The sequence below is a fragment of the Mytilus edulis genome, chromosome 11 (genome assembly GCF_963676685.1).
Source record: "Mytilus edulis chromosome 11, xbMytEdul2.2, whole genome shotgun sequence".
Lineage (NCBI taxonomy): Eukaryota > Metazoa > Mollusca > Bivalvia > Mytilida > Mytilidae > Mytilus > Mytilus edulis.
The window spans coordinates 17,834,239-17,861,890 of record NC_092354.1 but is presented as its reverse complement, the minus strand read 5'-3'; the positions used below and the strand labels follow the sequence as shown (position 1 = coordinate 17,861,890).

Genomic DNA, 27,652 nt, shown 5'->3' with positions numbered 1-27,652 from the left:
AACCAGATATAAGAAAACCAGACTCTGTGCGAATATTGAAGTTTTTTAATTTTTTGCGACGTCATGATATTTTTATTCAATCTCTCATATATTTGGAACCAAAAGTTGCATATGAAAAGTGTAGATTTTCTCTACTTTGACCTTTACTCCTGATCAGTGTCACATAAATTTTTATTCATTATAATATTATATTTGGTACTTTTTATAGTCAAAAAGGTACACATGCCATTCCTAACAAAAACACTATTTCAATATTTTCTCAACTCAGCTATAACTTAGTTCATATAGTACTAGGGACAAAATCTATTTAAAGTAACTTTATTCATGCCTATTTCATAGTTTTTATTCTATTTATTCAAAAGAAACCCTATTTTATGATTTATTTTCTTTGTAAAACTGATGAAAATGTGATACAGGAAATGTTTGGAATTTGCCAGTTAAACTGTTTGCCACTGGCCAATATGCCACTACTGCGCGACATAAAAAAAGAGCTGTAGTTTCACTATTCGTGGTCACAATCCTTAAAGTAAGACATCATTTTAATCGGTATAGTGTACAGATTCAGAAAAGCTGAGAATTTTTTATATATCGCATACAAGGTTTTGCTTAAGGGTGCTATAAACAGTTTCGTACTAAAAACTAGGGGTATTTCCCCAGTGAGATTTACATACTGATGGAATTTCCTGCTATTTATATACCACTAAATGAAAAAGTTGATTGTTTTTTATGTTCAATGTGAAAAACATATATTGAAGTTCAATTAAAATGCCACTTTTGTCAAGATTTAAAAAAAAAAAAATGTTTTTGTGACTTCCTACTATATGGGAGGCAACTCCATAAACAGCTGATTTTCACCTGTTGCAAAAAGCACTTTGATTTGTCAGGTAAGATAGCTCCTTTCGGAGCAGGCGAACGTAGGCTGAAACTACATTTTCTTAAATCAGCCGGATAAGCTCTTCGAAATGCGTATTATAAGAAATCTCAAATATATGCACAGGTTACTGATCCGTGTGTCCAAAGGTGGTCTGTTTTTAAGGTTTTTTAGGGGGAAAATGCCTAATTTCCAGCTGATAACTTGTACCAATTTGCATGTTTAAACAAGAGATGTTGGATTTTTTTTTATTTATTCAGAAAGTTCATAGAATTATCTTTCCATTGATGTATAGATATCTATATAACTATGAATATCTGACTTCTGCATGATGGGTCCACTATTACATGCCCTGTTACAGAATGACGTCACGTAAAAAACTGTTGATTGCACCCTTAAGGGACAAATATAAAATATAGTGATGTTTTAGCATAGAAATGTGTTAGCGAATGGAGTAAAATAATTCTGAAAAATATTGTACGGCATGTATACATTAATTTAAAAGCATCAGTTTAGTATATTTAATTCAAATGTTACAGATTTGTACATAGCAACCAGATATAAGAAAACCAGACTCTGTGCGAATATTGAAGTTTTTTAATTTTTTGCGACGTCATGATATTTTTATTCAATCTCTCATATATTTGGAACCAAAAGTTGCATATGAAAAGTGTAGATTTTCTCTACTTTGACCTTTACTCCTGATCAGTGTCACATAAATTTTTATTCATTATAATATTATATTTGGTACTTTTTATAGTCAAAAAGGTACACATGCCATTCCTAACAAAAACACTATTTCAATATTTTCTCAACTCAGCTATAACTTAGTTCATATAGTACTAGGGACAAAATCTATTTAAAGTAACTTTATTCATGCCTATTTCATAGTTTTTATTCTATTTATTCAAAAGAAACCCTATTTTATGATTTATTTTCTTTGTAAAACTGATGAAAATGTGATACAGGAAATGTTTGGAATTTGCCAGTTAAACTGTTTGCCACTGGCCAATATGCCACTACTGCGCGACATAAAAAAAGAGCTGTAGTTTCACTATTCGTGGTCACAATCCTTAAAGTAAGACATCATTTTAATCGGTATAGTGTACAGATTCAGAAAAGCTGAGAATTTTTTATATATCGCATACAAGGTTTTGCTTAAGGGTGCTATAAACAGTTTCGTACTAAAAACTAGGGGTATTTCCCCAGTGAGATTTACATACTGATGGAATTTCCTGCTATTTATATACCACTAAATGAAAAAGTTGATTGTTTTTTATGTTCAATGTGAAAAACATATATTGAAGTTCAATTAAAATGCCACTTTTGTCAAGATTTAAAAAAAAAAAAATGTTTTTGTGACTTCCTACTATATGGGAGGCAACTCCATAAACAGCTGATTTTCACCTGTTGCAAAAAGCACTTTGATTTGTCAGGTAAGATAGCTCCTTTCGGAGCAGGCGAACGTAGGCTGAAACTACATTTTCTTAAATCAGCCGGATAAGCTCTTCGAAATGCGTATTATAAGAAATCTCAAATATATGCACAGGTTACTGATCCGTGTGTCCAAAGGTGGTCTGTTTTTAAGGTTTTTTAGGGGGAAAATGCCTAATTTCCAGCTGATAACTTGTACCAATTTGCATGTTTAAACAAGAGATGTTGGATTTTTTTTTATTTATTCAGAAAGTTCATAGAATTATCTTTCCATTGATGTATAGATATCTATATAACTATGAATATCTGACTTCTGCATGATGGGTCCACTATTACATGCCCTGTTACAGAATGACGTCACGTAAAAAACTGTTGATTGCACCCTTAAGGGACAAATATAAAATATAGTGATGTTTTAGCATAGAAATGTGTTAGCGAATGGAGTAAAATAATTCTGAAAAATATTGTACGGCATGTATACATTAATTTAAAAGCATCAGTTAGTATATTTAATTCAAATGTTACAGATTTGTACATAGCAACCAGATATAAGAAAACCAGACTCTGTGCGAATATTGAAGTTTTTTAATTTTTTGCGACGTCATGATATTTTTATTCAATCTCTCATATATTTGGAACCAAAAGTTGCATATGAAAAGTGTAGATTTTCTCTACTTTGACCTTTACTCCTGATCAGTGTCACATAAATTTTTATTCATTATAATATTATATTTGGTACTTTTTATAGTCAAAAAGGTACACATGCCATTCCTAACAAAAACACTATTTCAATATTTTCTCAACTCAGCTATAACTTAGTTCATATAGTACTAGGGACAAAATCTATTTAAAGTAACTTTATTCATGCCTATTTCATAGTTTTTATTCTATTTATTCAAAAGAAACCCTATTTTATGATTTATTTTCTTTGTAAAACTGATGAAAATGTGATACAGGAAATGTTTGGAATTTGCCAGTTAAACTGTTTGCCACTGGCCAATATGCCACTACTGCGCGACATAAAAAAAGAGCTGTAGTTTCACTATTCGTGGTCACAATCCTTAAAGTAAGACATCATTTTAATCGGTATAGTGTACAGATTCAGAAAAGCTGAGAATTTTTTATATATCGCATTCAAGGTTTTGCTTAAGGGTGCTATAAACAGTTTCGTACTAAAAACTAGGGGTATTTCCCCAGTGAGATTTACATACTGATGGAATTTCCTGCTATTTATATACCACTAAATGAAAAAGTTGATTGTTTTTTATGTTCAATGTGAAAAACATATATTGAAGTTCAATTAAAATGCCACTTTTGTCAAGATTTAAAAAAAAAAAAATGTTTTTGTGACTTCCTACTATATGGGAGGCAACTCCATAAACAGCTGATTTTCACCTGTTGCAAAAAGCACTTTGATTTGTCAGGTAAGATAGCTCCTTTCGGAGCAGGCGAACGTAGGCTGAAACTACATTTTCTTAAATCAGCCGGATAAGCTCTTCGAAATGCGTATTATAAGAAATCTCAAATATATGCACAGGTTACTGATCCGTGTGTCCAAAGGTGGTCTGTTTTTAAGGTTTTTTAGGGGGAAAATGCCTAATTTCCAGCTGATAACTTGTACCAATTTGCATGTTTAAACAAGAGATGTTGGATTTTTTTTTATTTATTCAGAAAGTTCATAGAATTATCTTTCCATTGATGTATAGATATCTATATAACTATGAATATCTGACTTCTGCATGATGGGTCCACTATTACATGCCCTGTTACAGAATGACGTCACGTAAAAAACTGTTGATTGCACCCTTAAGGGACAAATATAAAATATAGTGATGTTTTAGCATAGAAATGTGTTAGCGAATGGAGTAAAATAATTCTGAAAAATATTGTACGGCATGTATACATTAATTTAAAAGCATCAGTTTAGTATATTTAATTCAAATGTTACAGATTTGTACATAGCAACCAGATATAAGAAAACCAGACTCTGTGCGAATATTGAAGTTTTTTAATTTTTTGCGACGTCATGATATTTTTATTCAATCTCTCATATATTTGGAACCAAAAGTTGCATATGAAAAGTGTAGATTTTCTCTACTTTGACCTTTACTCCTGATCAGTGTCACATAAATTTTTATTCATTATAATATTATATTTGGTACTTTTTATAGTCAAAAAGGTACACATGCCATTCCTAACAAAAACACTATTTCAATATTTTCTCAACTCAGCTATAACTTAGTTCATATAGTACTAGGGACAAAATCTATTTAAAGTAACTTTATTCATGCCTATTTCATAGTTTTTATTCTATTTATTCAAAAGAAACCCTATTTTATGATTTATTTTCTTTGTAAAACTGATGAAAATGTGATACAGGAAATGTTTGGAATTTGCCAGTTAAACTGTTTGCCACTGGCCAATATGCCACTACTGCGCGACATAAAAAAAGAGCTGTAGTTTCACTATTCGTGGTCACAATCCTTAAAGTAAGACATCATTTTAATCGGTATAGTGTACAGATTCAGAAAAGCTGAGAATTTTTTATATATCGCATACAAGGTTTTGCTTAAGGGTGCTATAAACAGTTTCGTACTAAAAACTAGGGGTATTTCCCCAGTGAGATTTACATACTGATGGAATTTCCTGCTATTTATATACCACTAAATGAAAAAGTTGATTGTTTTTTATGTTCAATGTGAAAAACATATATTGAAGTTCAATTAAAATGCCACTTTTGTCAAGATTTAAAAAAAAAAAAATGTTTTTGTGACTTCCTACTATATGGGAGGCAACTCCATAAACAGCTGATTTTCACCTGTTGCAAAAAGCACTTTGATTTGTCAGGTAAGATAGCTCCTTTCGGAGCAGGCGAACGTAGGCTGAAACTACATTTTCTTAAATCAGCCGGATAAGCTCTTCGAAATGCGTATTATAAGAAATCTCAAATATATGCACAGGTTACTGATCCGTGTGTCCAAAGGTGGTCTGTTTTTAAGGTTTTTTAGGGGGAAAATGCCTAATTTCCAGCTGATAACTTGTACCAATTTGCATGTTTAAACAAGAGATGTTGGATTTTTTTTTATTTATTCAGAAAGTTCATAGAATTATCTTTCCATTGATGTATAGATATCTATATAACTATGAATATCTGACTTCTGCATGATGGGTCCACTATTACATGCCCTGTTACAGAATGACGTCACGTAAAAAACTGTTGATTGCACCCTTAAGGGACAAATATAAAATATAGTGATGTTTTAGCATAGAAATGTGTTAGCGAATGGAGTAAAATAATTCTGAAAAATATTGTACGGCATGTATACATTAATTTAAAAGCATCAGTTTAGTATATTTAATTCAAATGTTACAGATTTGTACATAGCAACCAGATATAAGAAAACCAGACTCTGTGCGAATATTGAAGTTTTTTAATTTTTTGCGACGTCATGATATTTTTATTCAATCTCTCATATATTTGGAACCAAAAGTTGCATATGAAAAGTGTAGATTTTCTCTACTTTGACCTTTACTCCTGATCAGTGTCACATAAATTTTTATTCATTATAATATTATATTTGGTACTTTTTATAGTCAAAAAGGTACACATGCCATTCCTAACAAAAACACTATTTCAATATTTTCTCAACTCAGCTATAACTTAGTTCATATAGTACTAGGGACAAAATCTATTTAAAGTAACTTTATTCATGCCTATTTCATAGTTTTTATTCTATTTATTCAAAAGAAACCCTATTTTATGATTTATTTTCTTTGTAAAACTGATGAAAATGTGATACAGGAAATGTTTGGAATTTGCCAGTTAAACTGTTTGCCACTGGCCAATATGCCACTACTGCGCGACATAAAAAAAGAGCTGTAGTTTCACTATTCGTGGTCACAATCCTTAAAGTAAGACATCATTTTAATCGGTATAGTGTACAGATTCAGAAAAGCTGAGAATTTTTTATATATCGCATTCAAGGTTTTGCTTAAGGGTGCTATAAACAGTTTCGTACTAAAAACTAGGGGTATTTCCCCAGTGAGATTTACATACTGATGGAATTTCCTGCTATTTATATACCACTAAATGAAAAAGTTGATTGTTTTTTATGTTCAATGTGAAAAACATATATTGAAGTTCAATTAAAATGCCACTTTTGTCAAGATTTAAAAAAAAAAAATGTTTTTGTGACTTCCTACTATATGGGAGGCAACTCCATAAACAGCTGATTTTCACCTGTTGCAAAAAGCACTTTGATTTGTCAGGTAAGATAGCTCCTTTCGGAGCAGGCGAACGTAGGCTGAAACTACATTTTCTTAAATCAGCCGGATAAGCTCTTCGAAATGCGTATTATAAGAAATCTCAAATATATGCACAGGTTACTGATCCGTGTGTCCAAAGGTGGTCTGTTTTTAAGGTTTTTTAGGGGGAAAATGCCTAATTTCCAGCTGATAACTTGTACCAATTTGCATGTTTAAACAAGAGATGTTGGATTTTTTTTTATTTATTCAGAAAGTTCATAGAATTATCTTTCCATTGATGTATAGATATCTATATAACTATGAATATCTGACTTCTGCATGATGGGTCCACTATTACATGCCCTGTTACAGAATGACGTCACGTAAAAAACTGTTGATTGCACCCTTAAGGGACAAATATAAAATATAGTGATGTTTTAGCATAGAAATGTGTTAGCGAATGGAGTAAAATAATTCTGAAAAATATTGTACGGCATGTATACATTAATTTAAAAGCATCAGTTTAGTATATTTAATTCAAATGTTACAGATTTGTACATAGCAACCAGATATAAGAAAACCAGACTCTGTGCGAATATTGAAGTTTTTTAATTTTTTGCGACGTCATGATATTTTTATTCAATCTCTCATATATTTGGAACCAAAAGTTGCATATGAAAAGTGTAGATTTTCTCTACTTTGACCTTTACTCCTGATCAGTGTCACATAAATTTTTATTCATTATAATATTATATTTGGTACTTTTTATAGTCAAAAAGGTACACATGCCATTCCTAACAAAAACACTATTTCAATATTTTCTCAACTCAGCTATAACTTAGTTCATATAGTACTAGGGACAAAATCTATTTAAAGTAACTTTATTCATGCCTATTTCATAGTTTTTATTCTATTTATTCAAAAGAAACCCTATTTTATGATTTATTTTCTTTGTAAAACTGATGAAAATGTGATACAGGAAATGTTTGGAATTTGCCAGTTAAACTGTTTGCCACTGGCCAATATGCCACTACTGCGCGACATAAAAAAAGAGCTGTAGTTTCACTATTCGTGGTCACAATCCTTAAAGTAAGACATCATTTTAATCGGTATAGTGTACAGATTCAGAAAAGCTGAGAATTTTTTATATATCGCATTCAAGGTTTTGCTTAAGGGTGCTATAAACAGTTTCGTACTAAAAACTAGGGGTATTTCCCCAGTGAGATTTACATACTGATGGAATTTCCTGCTATTTATATACCACTAAATGAAAAAGTTGATTGTTTTTTATGTTCAATGTGAAAAACATATATTGAAGTTCAATTAAAATGCCACTTTTGTCAAGATTTAAAAAAAAAAAAAATGTTTTTGTGACTTCCTACTATATGGGAGGCAACTCCATAAACAGCTGATTTTCACCTGTTGCAAAAAGCACTTTGATTTGTCAGGTAAGATAGCTCCTTTCGGAGCAGGCGAACGTAGGCTGAAACTACATTTTCTTAAATCAGCCGGATAAGCTCTTCGAAATGCGTATTATAAGAAATCTCAAATATATGCACAGGTTACTGATCCGTGTGTCCAAAGGTGGTCTGTTTTTAAGGTTTTTTAGGGGGAAAATGCCTAATTTCCAGCTGATAACTTGTACCAATTTGCATGTTTAAACAAGAGATGTTGGATTTTTTTTTATTTATTCAGAAAGTTCATAGAATTATCTTTCCATTGATGTATAGATATCTATATAACTATGAATATCTGACTTCTGCATGATGGGTCCACTATTACATGCCCTGTTACAGAATGACGTCACGTAAAAAACTGTTGATTGCACCCTTAAGGGACAAATATAAAATATAGTGATGTTTTAGCATAGAAATGTGTTAGCGAATGGAGTAAAATAATTCTGAAAAATATTGTACGGCATGTATACATTAATTTAAAAGCATCAGTTTAGTATATTTAATTCAAATGTTACAGATTTGTACATAGCAACCAGATATAAGAAAACCAGACTCTGTGCGAATATTGAAGTTTTTTAATTTTTTGCGACGTCATGATATTTTTATTCAATCTCTCATATATTTGGAACCAAAAGTTGCATATGAAAAGTGTAGATTTTCTCTACTTTGACCTTTACTCCTGATCAGTGTCACATAAATTTTTATTCATTATAATATTATATTTGGTACTTTTTATAGTCAAAAAGGTACACATGCCATTCCTAACAAAAACACTATTTCAATATTTTCTCAACTCAGCTATAACTTAGTTCATATAGTACTAGGGACAAAATCTATTTAAAGTAACTTTATTCATGCCTATTTCATAGTTTTTATTCTATTTATTCAAAAGAAACCCTATTTTATGATTTATTTTCTTTGTAAAACTGATGAAAATGTGATACAGGAAATGTTTGGAATTTGCCAGTTAAACTGTTTGCCACTGGCCAATATGCCACTACTGCGCGACATAAAAAAAGAGCTGTAGTTTCACTATTCGTGGTCACAATCCTTAAAGTAAGACATCATTTTAATCGGTATAGTGTACAGATTCAGAAAAGCTGAGAATTTTTTATATATCGCATACAAGGTTTTGCTTAAGGGTGCTATAAACAGTTTCGTACTAAAAACTAGGGGTATTTCCCCAGTGAGATTTACATACTGATGGAATTTCCTGCTATTTATATACCACTAAATGAAAAAGTTGATTGTTTTTTATGTTCAATGTGAAAAACATATATTGAAGTTCAATTAAAATGCCACTTTTGTCAAGATTTAAAAAAAAAAAAATGTTTTTGTGACTTCCTACTATATGGGAGGCAACTCCATAAACAGCTGATTTTCACCTGTTGCAAAAAGCACTTTGATTTGTCAGGTAAGATAGCTCCTTTCGGAGCAGGCGAACGTAGGCTGAAACTACATTTTCTTAAATCAGCCGGATAAGCTCTTCGAAATGCGTATTATAAGAAATCTCAAATATATGCACAGGTTACTGATCCGTGTGTCCAAAGGTGGTCTGTTTTTAAGGTTTTTTAGGGGGAAAATGCCTAATTTCCAGCTGATAACTTGTACCAATTTGCATGTTTAAACAAGAGATGTTGGATTTTTTTTTATTTATTCAGAAAGTTCATAGAATTATCTTTCCATTGATGTATAGATATCTATATAACTATGAATATCTGACTTCTGCATGATGGGTCCACTATTACATGCCCTGTTACAGAATGACGTCACGTAAAAAACTGTTGATTGCACCCTTAAGGGACAAATATAAAATATAGTGATGTTTTAGCATAGAAATGTGTTAGCGAATGGAGTAAAATAATTCTGAAAAATATTGTACGGCATGTATACATTAATTTAAAAGCATCAGTTTAGTATATTTAATTCAAATGTTACAGATTTGTACATAGCAACCAGATATAAGAAAACCAGACTCTGTGCGAATATTGAAGTTTTTTAATTTTTTGCGACGTCATGATATTTTTATTCAATCTCTCATATATTTGGAACCAAAAGTTGCATATGAAAAGTGTAGATTTTCTCTACTTTGACCTTTACTCCTGATCAGTGTCACATAAATTTTTATTCATTATAATATTATATTTGGTACTTTTTATAGTCAAAAAGGTACACATGCCATTCCTAACAAAAACACTATTTCAATATTTTCTCAACTCAGCTATAACTTAGTTCATATAGTACTAGGGACAAAATCTATTTAAAGTAACTTTATTCATGCCTATTTCATAGTTTTTATTCTATTTATTCAAAAGAAACCCTATTTTATGATTTATTTTCTTTGTAAAACTGATGAAAATGTGATACAGGAAATGTTTGGAATTTGCCAGTTAAACTGTTTGCCACTGGCCAATATGCCACTACTGCGCGACATAAAAAAAGAGCTGTAGTTTCACTATTCGTGGTCACAATCCTTAAAGTAAGACATCATTTTAATCGGTATAGTGTACAGATTCAGAAAAGCTGAGAATTTTTTATATATCGCATTCAAGGTTTTGCTTAAGGGTGCTATAAACAGTTTCGTACTAAAAACTAGGGGTATTTCCCCAGTGAGATTTACATACTGATGGAATTTCCTGCTATTTATATACCACTAAATGAAAAAGTTGATTGTTTTTTATGTTCAATGTGAAAAACATATATTGAAGTTCAATTAAAATGCCACTTTTGTCAAGATTTAAAAAAAAAAAAATGTTTTTGTGACTTCCTACTATATGGGAGGCAACTCCATAAACAGCTGATTTTCACCTGTTGCAAAAAGCACTTTGATTTGTCAGGTAAGATAGCTCCTTTCGGAGCAGGCGAACGTAGGCTGAAACTACATTTTCTTAAATCAGCCGGATAAGCTCTTCGAAATGCGTATTATAAGAAATCTCAAATATATGCACAGGTTACTGATCCGTGTGTCCAAAGGTGGTCTGTTTTTAAGGTTTTTTAGGGGGAAAATGCCTAATTTCCAGCTGATAACTTGTACCAATTTGCATGTTTAAACAAGAGATGTTGGATTTTTTTTTATTTATTCAGAAAGTTCATAGAATTATCTTTCCATTGATGTATAGATATCTATATAACTATGAATATCTGACTTCTGCATGATGGGTCCACTATTACATGCCCTGTTACAGAATGACGTCACGTAAAAAACTGTTGATTGCACCCTTAAGGGACAAATATAAAATATAGTGATGTTTTAGCATAGAAATGTGTTAGCGAATGGAGTAAAATAATTCTGAAAAATATTGTACGGCATGTATACATTAATTTAAAAGCATCAGTTTAGTATATTTAATTCAAATGTTACAGATTTGTACATAGCAACCAGATATAAGAAAACCAGACTCTGTGCGAATATTGAAGTTTTTTAATTTTTTGCGACGTCATGATATTTTTATTCAATCTCTCATATATTTGGAACCAAAAGTTGCATATGAAAAGTGTAGATTTTCTCTACTTTGACCTTTACTCCTGATCAGTGTCACATAAATTTTTATTCATTATAATATTATATTTGGTACTTTTTATAGTCAAAAAGGTACACATGCCATTCCTAACAAAAACACTATTTCAATATTTTCTCAACTCAGCTATAACTTAGTTCATATAGTACTAGGGACAAAATCTATTTAAAGTAACTTTATTCATGCCTATTTCATAGTTTTTATTCTATTTATTCAAAAGAAACCCTATTTTATGATTTATTTTCTTTGTAAAACTGATGAAAATGTGATACAGGAAATGTTTGGAATTTGCCAGTTAAACTGTTTGCCACTGGCCAATATGCCACTACTGCGCGACATAAAAAAAGAGCTGTAGTTTCACTATTCGTGGTCACAATCCTTAAAGTAAGACATCATTTTAATCGGTATAGTGTACAGATTCAGAAAAGCTGAGAATTTTTTATATATCGCATACAAGGTTTTGCTTAAGGGTGCTATAAACAGTTTCGTACTAAAAACTAGGGGTATTTCCCCAGTGAGATTTACATACTGATGGAATTTCCTGCTATTTATATACCACTAAATGAAAAAGTTGATTGTTTTTTATGTTCAATGTGAAAAACATATATTGAAGTTCAATTAAAATGCCACTTTTGTCAAGATTTAAAAAAAAAAAAATGTTTTTGTGACTTCCTACTATATGGGAGGCAACTCCATAAACAGCTGATTTTCACCTGTTGCAAAAAGCACTTTGATTTGTCAGGTAAGATAGCTCCTTTCGGAGCAGGCGAACGTAGGCTGAAACTACATTTTCTTAAATCAGCCGGATAAGCTCTTCGAAATGCGTATTATAAGAAATCTCAAATATATGCACAGGTTACTGATCCGTGTGTCCAAAGGTGGTCTGTTTTTAAGGTTTTTTAGGGGGAAAATGCCTAATTTCCAGCTGATAACTTGTACCAATTTGCATGTTTAAACAAGAGATGTTGGATTTTTTTTTATTTATTCAGAAAGTTCATAGAATTATCTTTCCATTGATGTATAGATATCTATATAACTATGAATATCTGACTTCTGCATGATGGGTCCACTATTACATGCCCTGTTACAGAATGACGTCACGTAAAAAACTGTTGATTGCACCCTTAAGGGACAAATATAAAATATAGTGATGTTTTAGCATAGAAATGTGTTAGCGAATGGAGTAAAATAATTCTGAAAAATATTGTACGGCATGTATACATTAATTTAAAAGCATCAGTTTAGTATATTTAATTCAAATGTTACAGATTTGTACATAGCAACCAGATATAAGAAAACCAGACTCTGTGCGAATATTGAAGTTTTTTAATTTTTTGCGACGTCATGATATTTTTATTCAATCTCTCATATATTTGGAACCAAAAGTTGCATATGAAAAGTGTAGATTTTCTCTACTTTGACCTTTACTCCTGATCAGTGTCACATAAATTTTTATTCATTATAATATTATATTTGGTACTTTTTATAGTCAAAAAGGTACACATGCCATTCCTAACAAAAACACTATTTCAATATTTTCTCAACTCAGCTATAACTTAGTTCATATAGTACTAGGGACAAAATCTATTTAAAGTAACTTTATTCATGCCTATTTCATAGTTTTTATTCTATTTATTCAAAAGAAACCCTATTTTATGATTTATTTTCTTTGTAAAACTGATGAAAATGTGATACAGGAAATGTTTGGAATTTGCCAGTTAAACTGTTTGCCACTGGCCAATATGCCACTACTGCGCGACATAAAAAAAGAGCTGTAGTTTCACTATTCGTGGTCACAATCCTTAAAGTAAGACATCATTTTAATCGGTATAGTGTACAGATTCAGAAAAGCTGAGAATTTTTTATATATCGCATACAAGGTTTTGCTTAAGGGTGCTATAAACAGTTTCGTACTAAAAACTAGGGGTATTTCCCCAGTGAGATTTACATACTGATGGAATTTCCTGCTATTTATATACCACTAAATGAAAAAGTTGATTGTTTTTTATGTTCAATGTGAAAAACATATATTGAAGTTCAATTAAAATGCCACTTTTGTCAAGATTTAAAAAAAAAAAAATGTTTTTGTGACTTCCTACTATATGGGAGGCAACTCCATAAACAGCTGATTTTCACCTGTTGCAAAAAGCACTTTGATTTGTCAGGTGAGATAGCTCCTTTCGGAGCAGGCGAACGTAGGCTGAAACTACATTTTCTTAAATCAGCCGGATAAGCTCTTCGAAATGCGTATTATAAGAAATCTCAAATATATGCACAGGTTACTGATCCGTGTGTCCAAAGGTGGTCTGTTTTTAAGGTTTTTTAGGGGGAAAATGCCTAATTTCCAGCTGATAACTTGTACCAATTTGCATGTTTAAACAAGAGATGTTGGATTTTTTTTTATTTATTCAGAAAGTTCATAGAATTATCTTTCCATTGATGTATAGATATCTATATAACTATGAATATCTGACTTCTGCATGATGGGTCCACTATTACATGCCCTGTTACAGAATGACGTCACGTAAAAAACTGTTGATTGCACCCTTAAGGGACAAATATAAAATATAGTGATGTTTTAGCATAGAAATGTGTTAGCGAATGGAGTAAAATAATTCTGAAAAATATTGTACGGCATGTATACATTAATTTAAAAGCATCAGTTTAGTATATTTAATTCAAATGTTACAGATTTGTACATAGCAACCAGATATAAGAAAACCAGACTCTGTGCGAATATTGAAGTTTTTTAATTTTTTGCGACGTCATGATATTTTTATTCAATCTCTCATATATTTGGAACCAAAAGTTGCATATGAAAAGTGTAGATTTTCTCTACTTTGACCTTTACTCCTGATCAGTGTCACATAAATTTTTATTCATTATAATATTATATTTGGTACTTTTTATAGTCAAAAAGGTACACATGCCATTCCTAACAAAAACACTATTTCAATATTTTCTCAACTCAGCTATAACTTAGTTCATATAGTACTAGGGACAAAATCTATTTAAAGTAACTTTATTCATGCCTATTTCATAGTTTTTATTCTATTTATTCAAAAGAAACCCTATTTTATGATTTATTTTCTTTGTAAAACTGATGAAAATGTGATACAGGAAATGTTTGGAATTTGCCAGTTAAACTGTTTGCCACTGGCCAATATGCCACTACTGCGCGACATAAAAAAAGAGCTGTAGTTTCACTATTCGTGGTCACAATCCTTAAAGTAAGACATCATTTTAATCGGTATAGTGTACAGATTCAGAAAAGCTGAGAATTTTTTATATATCGCATACAAGGTTTTGCTTAAGGGTGCTATAAACAGTTTCGTACTAAAAACTAGGGGTATTTCCCCAGTGAGATTTACATACTGATGGAATTTCCTGCTATTTATATACCACTAAATGAAAAAGTTGATTGTTTTTTATGTTCAATGTGAAAAACATATATTGAAGTTCAATTAAAATGCCACTTTTGTCAAGATTTAAAAAAAAAAAAATGTTTTTGTGACTTCCTACTATATGGGAGGCAACTCCATAAACAGCTGATTTTCACCTGTTGCAAAAAGCACTTTGATTTGTCAGGTAAGATAGCTCCTTTCGGAGCAGGCGAACGTAGGCTGAAACTACATTTTCTTAAATCAGCCGGATAAGCTCTTCGAAATGCGTATTATAAGAAATCTCAAATATATGCACAGGTTACTGATCCGTGTGTCCAAAGGTGGTCTGTTTTTAAGGTTTTTTAGGGGGAAAATGCCTAATTTCCAGCTGATAACTTGTACCAATTTGCATGTTTAAACAAGAGATGTTGGATTTTTTTTTATTTATTCAGAAAGTTCATAGAATTATCTTTCCATTGATGTATAGATATCTATATAACTATGAATATCTGACTTCTGCATGATGGGTCCACTATTACATGCCCTGTTACAGAATGACGTCACGTAAAAAACTGTTGATTGCACCCTTAAGGGACAAATATAAAATATAGTGATGTTTTAGCATAGAAATGTGTTAGCGAATGGAGTAAAATAATTCTGAAAAATATTGTACGGCATGTATACATTAATTTAAAAGCATCAGTTTAGTATATTTAATTCAAATGTTACAGATTTGTACATAGCAACCAGATATAAGAAAACCAGACTCTGTGCGAATATTGAAGTTTTTTAATTTTTTGCGACGTCATGATATTTTTATTCAATCTCTCATATATTTGGAACCAAAAGTTGCATATGAAAAGTGTAGATTTTCTCTACTTTGACCTTTACTCCTGATCAGTGTCACATAAATTTTTATTCATTATAATATTATATTTGGTACTTTTTATAGTCAAAAAGGTACACATGCCATTCCTAACAAAAACACTATTTCAATATTTTCTCAACTCAGCTATAACTTAGTTCATATAGTACTAGGGACAAAATCTATTTAAAGTAACTTTATTCATGCCTATTTCATAGTTTTTATTCTATTTATTCAAAAGAAACCCTATTTTATGATTTATTTTCTTTGTAAAACTGATGAAAATGTGATACAGGAAATGTTTGGAATTTGCCAGTTAAACTGTTTGCCACTGGCCAATATGCCACTACTGAGCGACATAAAAAAAGAGCTGTAGTTTCACTATTCGTGGTCACAATCCTTAAAGTAAGACATCATTTTAATCGGTATAGTGTACAGATTCAGAAAAGCTGAGAATTTTTTATATATCGCATTCAAGGTTTTGCTTAAGGGTGCTATAAACAGTTTCGTACTAAAAACTAGGGGTATTTCCCCAGTGAGATTTACATACTGATGGAATTTCCTGCTATTTATATACCACTAAATGAAAAAGTTGATTGTTTTTTATGTTCAATGTGAAAAACATATATTGAAGTTCAATTAAAATGCCACTTTTGTCAAGATTTAAAAAAAAAAAAATGTTTTTGTGACTTCCTACTATATGGGAGGCAACTCCATAAACAGCTGATTTTCACCTGTTGCAAAAAGCACTTTGATTTGTCAGGTAAGATAGCTCCTTTCGGAGCAGGCGAACGTAGGCTGAAACTACATTTTCTTAAATCAGCCGGATAAGCTCTTCGAAATGCGTATTATAAGAAATCTCAAATATATGCACAGGTTACTGATCCGTGTGTCCAAAGGTGGTCTGTTTTTAAGGTTTTTTAGGGGGAAAATGCCTAATTTCCAGCTGATAACTTGTACCAATTTGCATGTTTAAACAAGAGATGTTGGATTTTTTTTTATTTATTCAGAAAGTTCATAGAATTATCTTTCCATTGATGTATAGATATCTATATAACTATGAATATCTGACTTCTGCATGATGGGTCCACTATTACATGCCCTGTTACAGAATGACGTCACGTAAAAAACTGTTGATTGCACCCTTAAGGGACAAATATAAAATATAGTGATGTTTTAGCATAGAAATGTGTTAGCGAATGGAGTAAAATAATTCTGAAAAATATTGTACGGCATGTATACATTAATTTAAAAGCATCAGTTTAGTATATTTAATTCAAATGTTACAGATTTGTACATAGCAACCAGATATAAGAAAACCAGACTCTGTGCGAATATTGAAGTTTTTTAATTTTTTGCGACGTCATGATATTTTTATTCAATCTCTCATATATTTGGAACCAAAAGTTGCATATGAAAAGTGTAGATTTTCTCTACTTTGACCTTTACTCCTGATCAGTGTCACATAAATTTTTATTCATTATAATATTATATTTGGTACTTTTTATAGTCAAAAAGGTACACATGCCATTCCTAACAAAAACACTATTTCAATATTTTCTCAACTCAGCTATAACTTAGTTCATATAGTACTAGGGACAAAATCTATTTAAAGTAACTTTATTCATGCCTATTTCATAGTTTTTATTCTATTTATTCAAAAGAAACCCTATTTTATGATTTATTTTCTTTGTAAAACTGATGAAAATGTGATACAGGAAATGTTTGGAATTTGCCAGTTAAACTGTTTGCCACTGGCCAATATGCCACTACTGCGCGACATAAAAAAAGAGCTGTAGTTTCACTATTCGTGGTCACAATCCTTAAAGTAAGACATCATTTTAATCGGTATAGTGTACAGATTCAGAAAAGCTGAGAATTTTTTATATATCGCATACAAGGTTTTGCTTAAGGGTGCTATAAACAGTTTCGTACTAAAAACTAGGGGTATTTCCCCAGTGAGATTTACATACTGATGGAATTTCCTGCTATTTATATACCACTAAATGAAAAAGTTGATTGTTTTTTATGTTCAATGTGAAAAACATATATTGAAGTTCAATTAAAATGCCACTTTTGTCAAGATTTAAAAAAAAAAAATGTTTTTGTGACTTCCTACTATATGGGAGGCAACTCCATAAACAGCTGATTTTCACCTGTTGCAAAAAGCACTTTGATTTGTCAGGTAAGATAGCTCCTTTCGGAGCAGGCGAACGTAGGCTGAAACTACATTTTCTTAAATCAGCCGGATAAGCTCTTCGAAATGCGTATTATAAGAAATCTCAAATATATGCACAGGTTACTGATCCGTGTGTCCAAAGGTGGTCTGTTTTTAAGGTTTTTTAGGGGGAAAATGCCTAATTTCCAGCTGATAACTTGTACCAATTTGCATGTTTAAACAAGAGATGTTGGATTTTTTTTTATTTATTCAGAAAGTTCATAGAATTATCTTTCCATTGATGTATAGATATCTATATAACTATGAATATCTGACTTCTGCATGATGGGTCCACTATTACATGCCCTGTTACAGAATGACGTCACGTAAAAAACTGTTGATTGCACCCTTAAGGGACAAATATAAAATATAGTGATGTTTTAGCATAGAAATGTGTTAGCGAATGGAGTAAAATAATTCTGAAAAATATTGTACGGCATGTATACATTAATTTAAAAGCATCAGTTTAGTATATTTAATTCAAATGTTACAGATTTGTACATAGCAACCAGATATAAGAAAACCAGACTCTGTGCGAATATTGAAGTTTTTTAATTTTTTGCGACGTCATGATATTTTTATTCAATCTCTCATATATTTGGAACCAAAAGTTGCATATGAAAAGTGTAGATTTTCTCTACTTTGACCTTTACTCCTGATCAGTGTCACATAAATTTTTATTCATTATAATATTATATTTGGTACTTTTTATAGTCAAAAAGGTACACATGCCATTCCTAACAAAAACACTATTTCAATATTTTCTCAACTCAGCTATAACTTAGTTCATATAGTACTAGGGACAAAATCTATTTAAAGTAACTTTATTCATGCCTATTTCATAGTTTTTATTCTATTTATTCAAAAGAAACCCTATTTTATGATTTATTTTCTTTGTAAAACTGATGAAAATGTGATACAGGAAATGTTTGGAATTTGCCAGTTAAACTGTTTGCCACTGGCCAATATGCCACTACTGCGCGACATAAAAAAAGAGCTGTAGTTTCACTATTCGTGGTCACAATCCTTAAAGTAAGACATCATTTTAATCGGTATAGTGTACAGATTCAGAAAAGCTGAGAATTTTTTATATATCGCATACAAGGTTTTGCTTAAGGGTGCTATAAACAGTTTCGTACTAAAAACTAGGGGTATTTCCCCAGTGAGATTTACATACTGATGGAATTTCCTGCTATTTATATACCACTAAATGAAAAAGTTGATTGTTTTTTATGTTCAATGTGAAAAACATATATTGAAGTTCAATTAAAATGCCACTTTTGTCAAGATTTAAAAAAAAAAAAATGTTTTTGTGACTTCCTACTATATGGGAGGCAACTCCATAAACAGCTGATTTTCACCTGTTGCAAAAAGCACTTTGATTTGTCAGGTAAGATAGCTCCTTTCGGAGCAGGCGAACGTAGGCTGAAACTACATTTTCTTAAATCAGCCGGATAAGCTCTTCGAAATGCGTATTATAAGAAATCTCAAATATATGCACAGGTTACTGATCCGTGTGTCCAAAGGTGGTCTGTTTTTAAGGTTTTTTAGGGGGAAAATGCCTAATTTCCAGCTGATAACTTGTACCAATTTGCATGTTTAAACAAGAGATGTTGGATTTTTTTTTTATTTATTCAGAAAGTTCATAGAATTATCTTTCCATTGATGTATAGATATCTATATAACTATGAATATCTGACTTCTGCATGATGGGTCCACTATTACATGCCCTGTTACAGAATGACGTCACGTAAAAAACTGTTGATTGCACCCAATGAACTTTTAAGAAAGAAGCTGACAATTCGCCATTTCAGAGTCTAATGCATTCTGGGTAATATTTTCAAAAGCGTACACCAAAACGTTGTGATTGGTTAAAAACGTTCTAAACAATGGAAATTCAAAAAATTACGTAACGTTATTTTCATTTTGGTGTACGAACTGAAAAGGCAAATTTTAACATGTCTAAAATGGAGCAGGGTTTATGAACCAGTGTTTTCATAAACAATTTGTTAGTATAACGTATTCATGATACATTTAGCTTTAAGCTAATGACATAAACAATTGTTTAAAAACATATGTCATAACGTTAGGGATTAATGAAGTCAAACGAGTGCCACATGTGGAGCAGGATTAAGTCTATAGGAAGATATGTCACCTTATCTGGACAAAACTTTCTTACTTCGAGCCGACCAGCCTTTACTCTTATTCCTGAATGCAATGAGTGTAGTATGGATGTAGAAGTAGTACAATGGATGCCAGATATGTACATGCATATGTTAAACGTCTTAACGACAGCAAACCAACGATACATGAACAAGTGATGTCTAAAATATGATTATTTTTGTGATACAGTGAAACCTGATTAAACCGAACCCTGAATAAACCGGAAACCTGTCTAATCCAAACTTGTTCTGAAGACCAATCATATCACATGTTATGCATTGTGAACCTGATGAAACCGAATACCTGCCAAAACTGAACAAAATCTCAAGTCCCGAAAGGGTTCGGTTTAGTCAGGTTTTACTGTATAATCATGTATTTTTAATAAGCAAGTGAAGTATTGAAAAAGAGGGACGAAAGATATCAGAGGGATCATAGTCAAACTAAGAGATTGAAAATAAACTGACAACGCCATGGCTAAAAATAAAAAAGACAAACAGACAAATAATAGTACAGAAGATACTACATAGAAAACTAAGCAACATGAACCCCACTAAAAACTGGGGGTGATCTCGGGTGCTCGGGAAGGGTAAGCAGATCCTGCTCCACATGTGGCACTCGTTTGACTTCGTTAATCCCTAACGTTATGACATATGTTTTTAAATAATTGTTTATGTCATTATTTTTTTAATTTGCGCATTCGTGAACGGAAGACATATATTCCTCGAAAAATAATCAATCAACTAATCATTAATTAGAAAATAAAATATATAGTAATCTAAAAATTCTCGTTGATATTCTGATTAGCTTTGTAAAAAAAAATAATGTTCAAAAATACCTGTAAGTCAGTTTAAGTGAAACATTGAAGTGTGCACAGCTGTATTGAACAACATCATTTAATACATTTATGGCTCAAAACAAAGTGGAAATGTTTGACTGACTTTAAATATGTATGTATTTCTAAGCTAAGATCAAAGTGTTCTAAACATGATATTTTTACGTCAACTAAACATGCGCACATATTCGGTTGTATTTCGTTAATCTGCTACATGTAAATCATTCATGTGTCAAACGGTTTATGTCGAAGGGCAAAAATAGTATGTTATAAGGTTAATATTTGCGTATAACCTTAAGGAATCGAAATAATAATCTATAATTAATCTATAATATAATTATATAGGAAAACAGTTTTATGTAGAAAGAAATGCAAGGAAAAATAGTAAATAATTCATTTAGTGTATTAGAGTGCTGTATATAAAAGAGAAGTGAGATATATCCAATGGAAATTCAAACTCAGGTCAAAATTAAACTGACAACCTCGTGGCAAAGAAAAGGAAAACAATAAAAAGACAAACAACACAACATAGAAAACTAAGGACTAAGGGAGCTACCATTTGATTTTTAGGGGGGGGGGGCTAGGATGAAAAATTTTGTCCTGCATTTTTTTTTAGTTGCAATCTCTGGCCTGCCTTTTTATTTTTCACTCTATTCGGACCTGCCTTTTTTTTTTTGTCTCATCCTGCCTTTTTTTTTACTCAAAATTCCTGTCCTGCCTATTTTTTTTCAAATTTCATCCTAATTAATATGTGTCGGAGTTGAACTAACGTGTTAGCGGCAAGCTGAAGGACGCCTCCGTTTGATGAATTTGCTCGTTCTGTTGAAAACCCATTGGTAGCATTGTGCTGTTTTCTGCCTTTTGGTCAGATTGTTGTCTCTTTGGCAAGTTCCTCATTTCCATTCTCAATTCTACGTAGATGTTAGGTCTTATGGATGATATATGCACCACTAAGTTTAAGCCTATTTTGTTGTTAATTGATTTTAAGTGCAATTGAGTTGACAGATGTACCCTTCTTTTAGGTCATATAGGGCATGCATGCAATAATGTCTACGTTGTAAAACATGAAAACATACTTTTACTGTAAGGTCATATTGGTCAAACAAGCAATAATAAGTTTTAGCAGATGTTGTCTTAAGAAAACCGAAATACACTGTAGAACAAATAGGTGCTTTACAGTCAGGTCAGATATATATGTCATACATTCCATTTTAAATTCAATTATACGCTTTTGACTATTTAATTCATGCATGTATTCTAAGCTTCTTAGTAACACATTTTATTTCAAGTCGATCTGCTTCACACGAATATTCAAAAATCATTGATAAAATGTATAAAATCATCATTGGCTTTCAAATTTTCTATGTTGAGCCTTCTTAGTAAAAGAAGTCAGATCCAGAAAAGCGCAAAAGACGAATGAAATTTACAACGTGTTGGGTTTCATTTTTTCTCGCATAGAAACACGTGACTTGTTTGTTTACATACGTTTGGAATATGTAAGGTATTAACTTGTGCATGTTTATAATTTATATCGAATACATGAAAAGTCGGAAGGTATGCCATGCAGATTTGTAATTGCAGGCGCGAATCCAGGGTGCTCCTCAGAATTGAGAATAACAGGACCTTGATTAATTACATTTTTTTTTGGTGGGGAGGGAATTAAAGGGGAAGCAACGTCTGACTCTGCAGCATAATGGTCTGACTCTGCACTATAATGGTCTGACTCTGCACTATAATGGTGTAACTCTGCACGATGATGGTCTGACTCTGCACCATAATGGTCTGACTCTGTACCATAATGGTCTGACTTTGCACTATAACGGTCTGACTCAGCACCATAATGGTCTGACTCTGCACCATAATGGTCTGACTCTGCACCATAATGGTCTGACTCTGCACCATAATGGTCTGACTTTGCACTATAATGGTCTAATCTGCACCATAATGGTCTGACTCTGCACCATAATGGTCTGACTCTGCACTATAATGGTCTGACTTTGCACTATAATGGTCTGCCTCTGCACTATAATGGTCTGGCTCTGCACCCTAATAGTCTGACTCTGCACCATAATGGTCTGACTCTGCACCATAATGGTCTGGCTCTGAACCATAATGGTCTTACTCTGCACCATAATGGTCTGACTTTGCACCATTATGGTCTGACTCTGTACCATAATGGTCTGACTCTGCACCATAATGGTCTGACTCTGCACCATAATGGTCTGACGACTTTGCACTACATGTATAATGGTCTAATCTGCACCACAATGTTTTATAGGTATCGGAGATGAACATGAGCACAAATTAAGTCCCAAACCACTCTTTATAAACTTTTGATCGTCATCAACGTTGATTCATTGTACCACAATGATCTACAACATTAAACATATGTTAGAGCCTTGGACCACAGTGACCTACAACGTCAAACATATGTTAGAGCCTTGGACCACAGTGACCTACAACGTTAAACATATGTTAGAGCCTTGGACCACAGTGACCTACAACGTTAAATATATGTTAGAGCCTTGGACCACAGTGACCTACAACGTTAAACATATGTTAGAGCCTTGGACCACAGTGACCTAAAACGTTAAACATATGTTAGAGCCTTGGGTATTGTTAATTAAGGATGTGCGCTGCTCTGTTTCAAAATAACAAGCTTTTAAAAAGACTGTTATCAAATTATTGATAGTGTATAAACAAAGGAACTAAAAAAGCAGAAACATATAAACGGTCAGAGTGCTTGATTTCGAGGTAAATGACATGAAAATTTGGCGGAAAAATTATGAAAGAATAATAAGGATTTATAAGTAATTTCAAAAGTGGTTTTTTAAACTATACGTAATAAAAGTATAAAAAGAACAGAATGGGCAAGAGGGGATTTTTTTTTACGGCAGTACATGGACAAAACCAGAGGATTCCGAATATCTGGCAAAAATTCTAAAAGGAGCCAACATCCTTTAGACACATGTCTTCTTGTGATGGCTGACATACGTGTTGACCTCTAAATACGTAACAAAACTCATGAATCCAAGGTGCAACTTTAATATTTTCTTTGTCATTTCTACATGGCTTTGTAGATGCTGACATATTTATATAAATTTATTGTTACGACCAAGTGCGTGCAGCTGGAATTAGCTACTAATTTAATTTCTCTGACATACAGATGTCAAAGCGGTATTACAAGTAAGAACATCCAGCTGTTATAAGTAACAACACATTTTTACATATGTCATTTTAAAATAGCAAAAAAAAAGTACTAATGTTCTTGTTAGAATATAAGTAAGATTCATCTGATAGAATGAAATTCAAAACAGTGTGGCTGTGGCCATTGATTGACACATTAAATTCATCCATTGACTGGGACAATTTACGTGAACGTTTGTCTGTAACGACCACTGTTCACGACGTACCTACGATAGACATTTAAACTGTGGGGTCACCAAAGGTTTCTTAACGCCTTTAATTATAAAATAAATCGAAAAATTAATCAGGAATAACCTTTATGTTTTGATTTATATAAGTGATAAAATTCAAAACATCGTGTTATTTCTGATTAATTTTTCGAATTACTTTATTAAGGTGTTGAGAACCTTTGGTGACCCCATAGTTTAAGTGTCTTTAAAAAGTACTTAGTGAGCAGTGGTCGTTACATACAAACGTTCACCTAAATTGTCCCAGTCAATGGATGAATTTAATGTGTCAATCAATGGCCACAACCACACTGTTTTGAATTTCATTCTATTTTATCCTGTAATTAGCCAACTATTGTACAAATAACAGGTATACAAATAAATTTACATGTGCAAATAAAGTCTCCTGTTTCTCGACTTCCATGTTGGGCAAGCAGCAATATGAATATTTCTGTTTCCTTACCAGTTCATTTTGGGGTACTCTTCGCTGTCCGCCTTTCAACTCTGTCAATTTATTTGAGAAATTAGAGATATTGATTTAGATTTTAATAACTAAATTTCCAAATGTTGGGAGTAATTTTAAGATAAACACAATATATATGAAAATAGTCGCAAAATATAAAATGCAGAACCTCGCTTTTCGTCTTGTTTCTTAAGCTCATACAAATAAATGTTAAATTTTCCGACGACATACATATATTGTATATATATTGATTTGAGGTGGTACAGAACACCTATTGGAGATAACTTTTTAAGAATCAGCTGAATGTTTAAATCACATAATATTAGCAAAGAGAATTCAAGCTTCCCATTGATCAAAAGAAGTGTATGTTAAGAGTGCTATATACCCAATGCACATTTTTGTCAACAGATCAAAGTAAATATTTTGTCATAATTTTATGGAAATCAAATGAGGCAAATCAGTTTTAGTCGAGGTATTTGGGAACTACTTTTAACCGTTTCTTCTCTTTTCTGCCAAGTTTATTGAATTATTATACACCCGTGTATTAAATTTTACGCGTATAATTTCCCGCCATATCTTTTCAGAACATCGATTTGGCATTTTCCTCTAATGCACAAGAGAAATGTATTTATTGCATATAACTCTTTACGTAATTGCACACACAGTATTTTTACCAAAGTGTTATTGTTCTTAGCCTTATAATAAACTTTTGTGTTAACCTCAAGTGTCTAATAATTTTCTGATTATCAAATTATTATTTGTCGCGATATTTTATTCGGAACATTGCACTTGGCATCTTTCCCTAAAGCTTAAGAGAAATATATTCGATAACACTTTCCTTAATTGATCACTGTATATTTACTAAAGTATTATTGCTCTTAGCCTAATATTCGTTTCTCATTATCAAATTATGCAACTACATAAAAACTGCATGGAATATTAGATCTCATATAGTTTTATATCTTTACATTTGTCATAATATATAACTATGATAATTGTATTCTGTGTTGTTAATTTTGTTATGACAACAAGCATGTTTATGCATTTGCACTTAAAGATTAATACACTATTGAAAGTAAGATTTTGAAATGATCGCACGATTTGTATAAGAGCTAATTGTGTAATAGAATCATATTCAACTTGTACAGTGCTGTCGGTCTGTAGTTTTTGAAACTTTGGGCATAATGAACACTTTTTTTTTAATTTAGTTCATTTGTTTGTTGTGGAGTTGTGTAAGAAGTCAATTTTCACTGAACTAGTACACAATTTTATTTAGAGGCCAGCTAAGGAACTTCTCCGGATGCATGATTTTCTCGCTGCGTGAAACCCTATTTGTGGACGTCGGCTGTTGTCTGTTCTTTTGTCTGGTTGGTCTCTCTGACATATTCCCCATTTTCAATCTCAATTTAACTTGAAGTAGTGCGAACTTTAACTAATGGAGTTATTGCATGCAAATCTCTGTCATTAACCTCATTAAGTAATGGAAAAATGGAACAATGAGAACGCGGATTGAGTTATCGTTCTTGATTACAAAATCGAGGGCGCTACGATCGCATTCTGTTTTGAAATTAACCATTCGTCACAACTCGGTCGATTCCGTAGCGGAGTCACCCGAGGATTGCTGATTGGAAATTAACAAGGGTCGGTATTTTTTACCTATTTACCATTCTCTTTAAGCATGATTCCCATATTTCTGATTTTTTTTTATTTTGGACTATTTTTCTTTATAACAATTTGTTATTCTTAGTGGCACGTTTTTCTGTACTGACTTTATCCCTAAATCTCTATTCTGTAAGCCCCATATATACACGTAGACCCTCATTACTTGTAATTCTTACATTTTATATACTTTATATATATACAAATTCTAAATCATTAAAAATATACAGAGACAGTAGTAAACGCCGATAATCGAAATATGATCTTACTTTTGAGTTAATTTGAAAATACACAACTGGTAATTATCGTTCAAATTGTTAGAAAGTTACGTAAATAGTTATCAAAGGTACCAGGCTTATAATTTGTAACGTCAGACGCATTTTTCATCTACATAAGACTCATCAGTGACGCTCATATAAAAAAAATTAGAAAGCCAAACAAATATAAAGTTGAATAGCATTGAGGACCAAAAATTTAAAAAAAAAGTTGTGCCATAATACTGCTAAAAATATAAGGTAATCTATGACTTAATCTATGCCTGGGATCAGAAAATCCTTAGTATTTCAAATAATTTATACTCTTGCAAACATGTAAAGTGATTGTTTAAAATGGACATCTTATCACCTGTTTTCCCTGAACAGGAGTGAGAATGTAACCCACACATTCCGTAATTCTCTTTCTGGCTACAAAGGTGATTAAAACAGATCATACTAAGATACATTTATTGGAAATAAATTGCATTGAATTTGAAAAAAGAAGAAGAATCTATCAGACTGATTCACGCAGATAATTACGAAGTATTTCAAGTAACAATACGCACCTCCTATAACCACTGCAATATCACTTTAACATATTCAATATAATCTATTTCCCCGCTGTTTACTGTTAAAACAGTTGTTGTAACAATCCTGTTTTGCAGTATGTTGTCTGTTGTTCGAATTGTCATTGCAATGCAATAGTTTTACCAATACAAGCAAGCTGACCAATTTATTCAGCTATAGATGTCTTAATTGGAAATAAATTTTATTGAATTTGATAAAAAGAATAACAATAATCTATCAGACGACTGATTCACGTAGTCAATTACGAAGTATTTCAAGTAACAATACGCATTTCTACGGAAGCCGGTTA

The 27,652-nt window shown here is 31.9% G+C and overlaps 2 protein-coding genes across 2 annotated transcripts in view; one reads left to right on the top strand and one right to left on the bottom strand.

The window, feature by feature from the left end:
• The window catches only part of LOC139495258 (G-protein coupled receptor daf-37-like), a 50,090-nt gene that overhangs the window by 13,214 nt on the left and 9,224 nt on the right, over positions 1-27,652 (top strand). The window lies entirely within an intron of this gene.
• Positions 22,506-23,281, bottom strand: LOC139494046 (uncharacterized). Its single transcript, XM_071282212.1, is given in 2 exon segments — positions 22,506-22,920; positions 23,046-23,281. Coding segments are annotated over 2 exon segments (651 nt in total).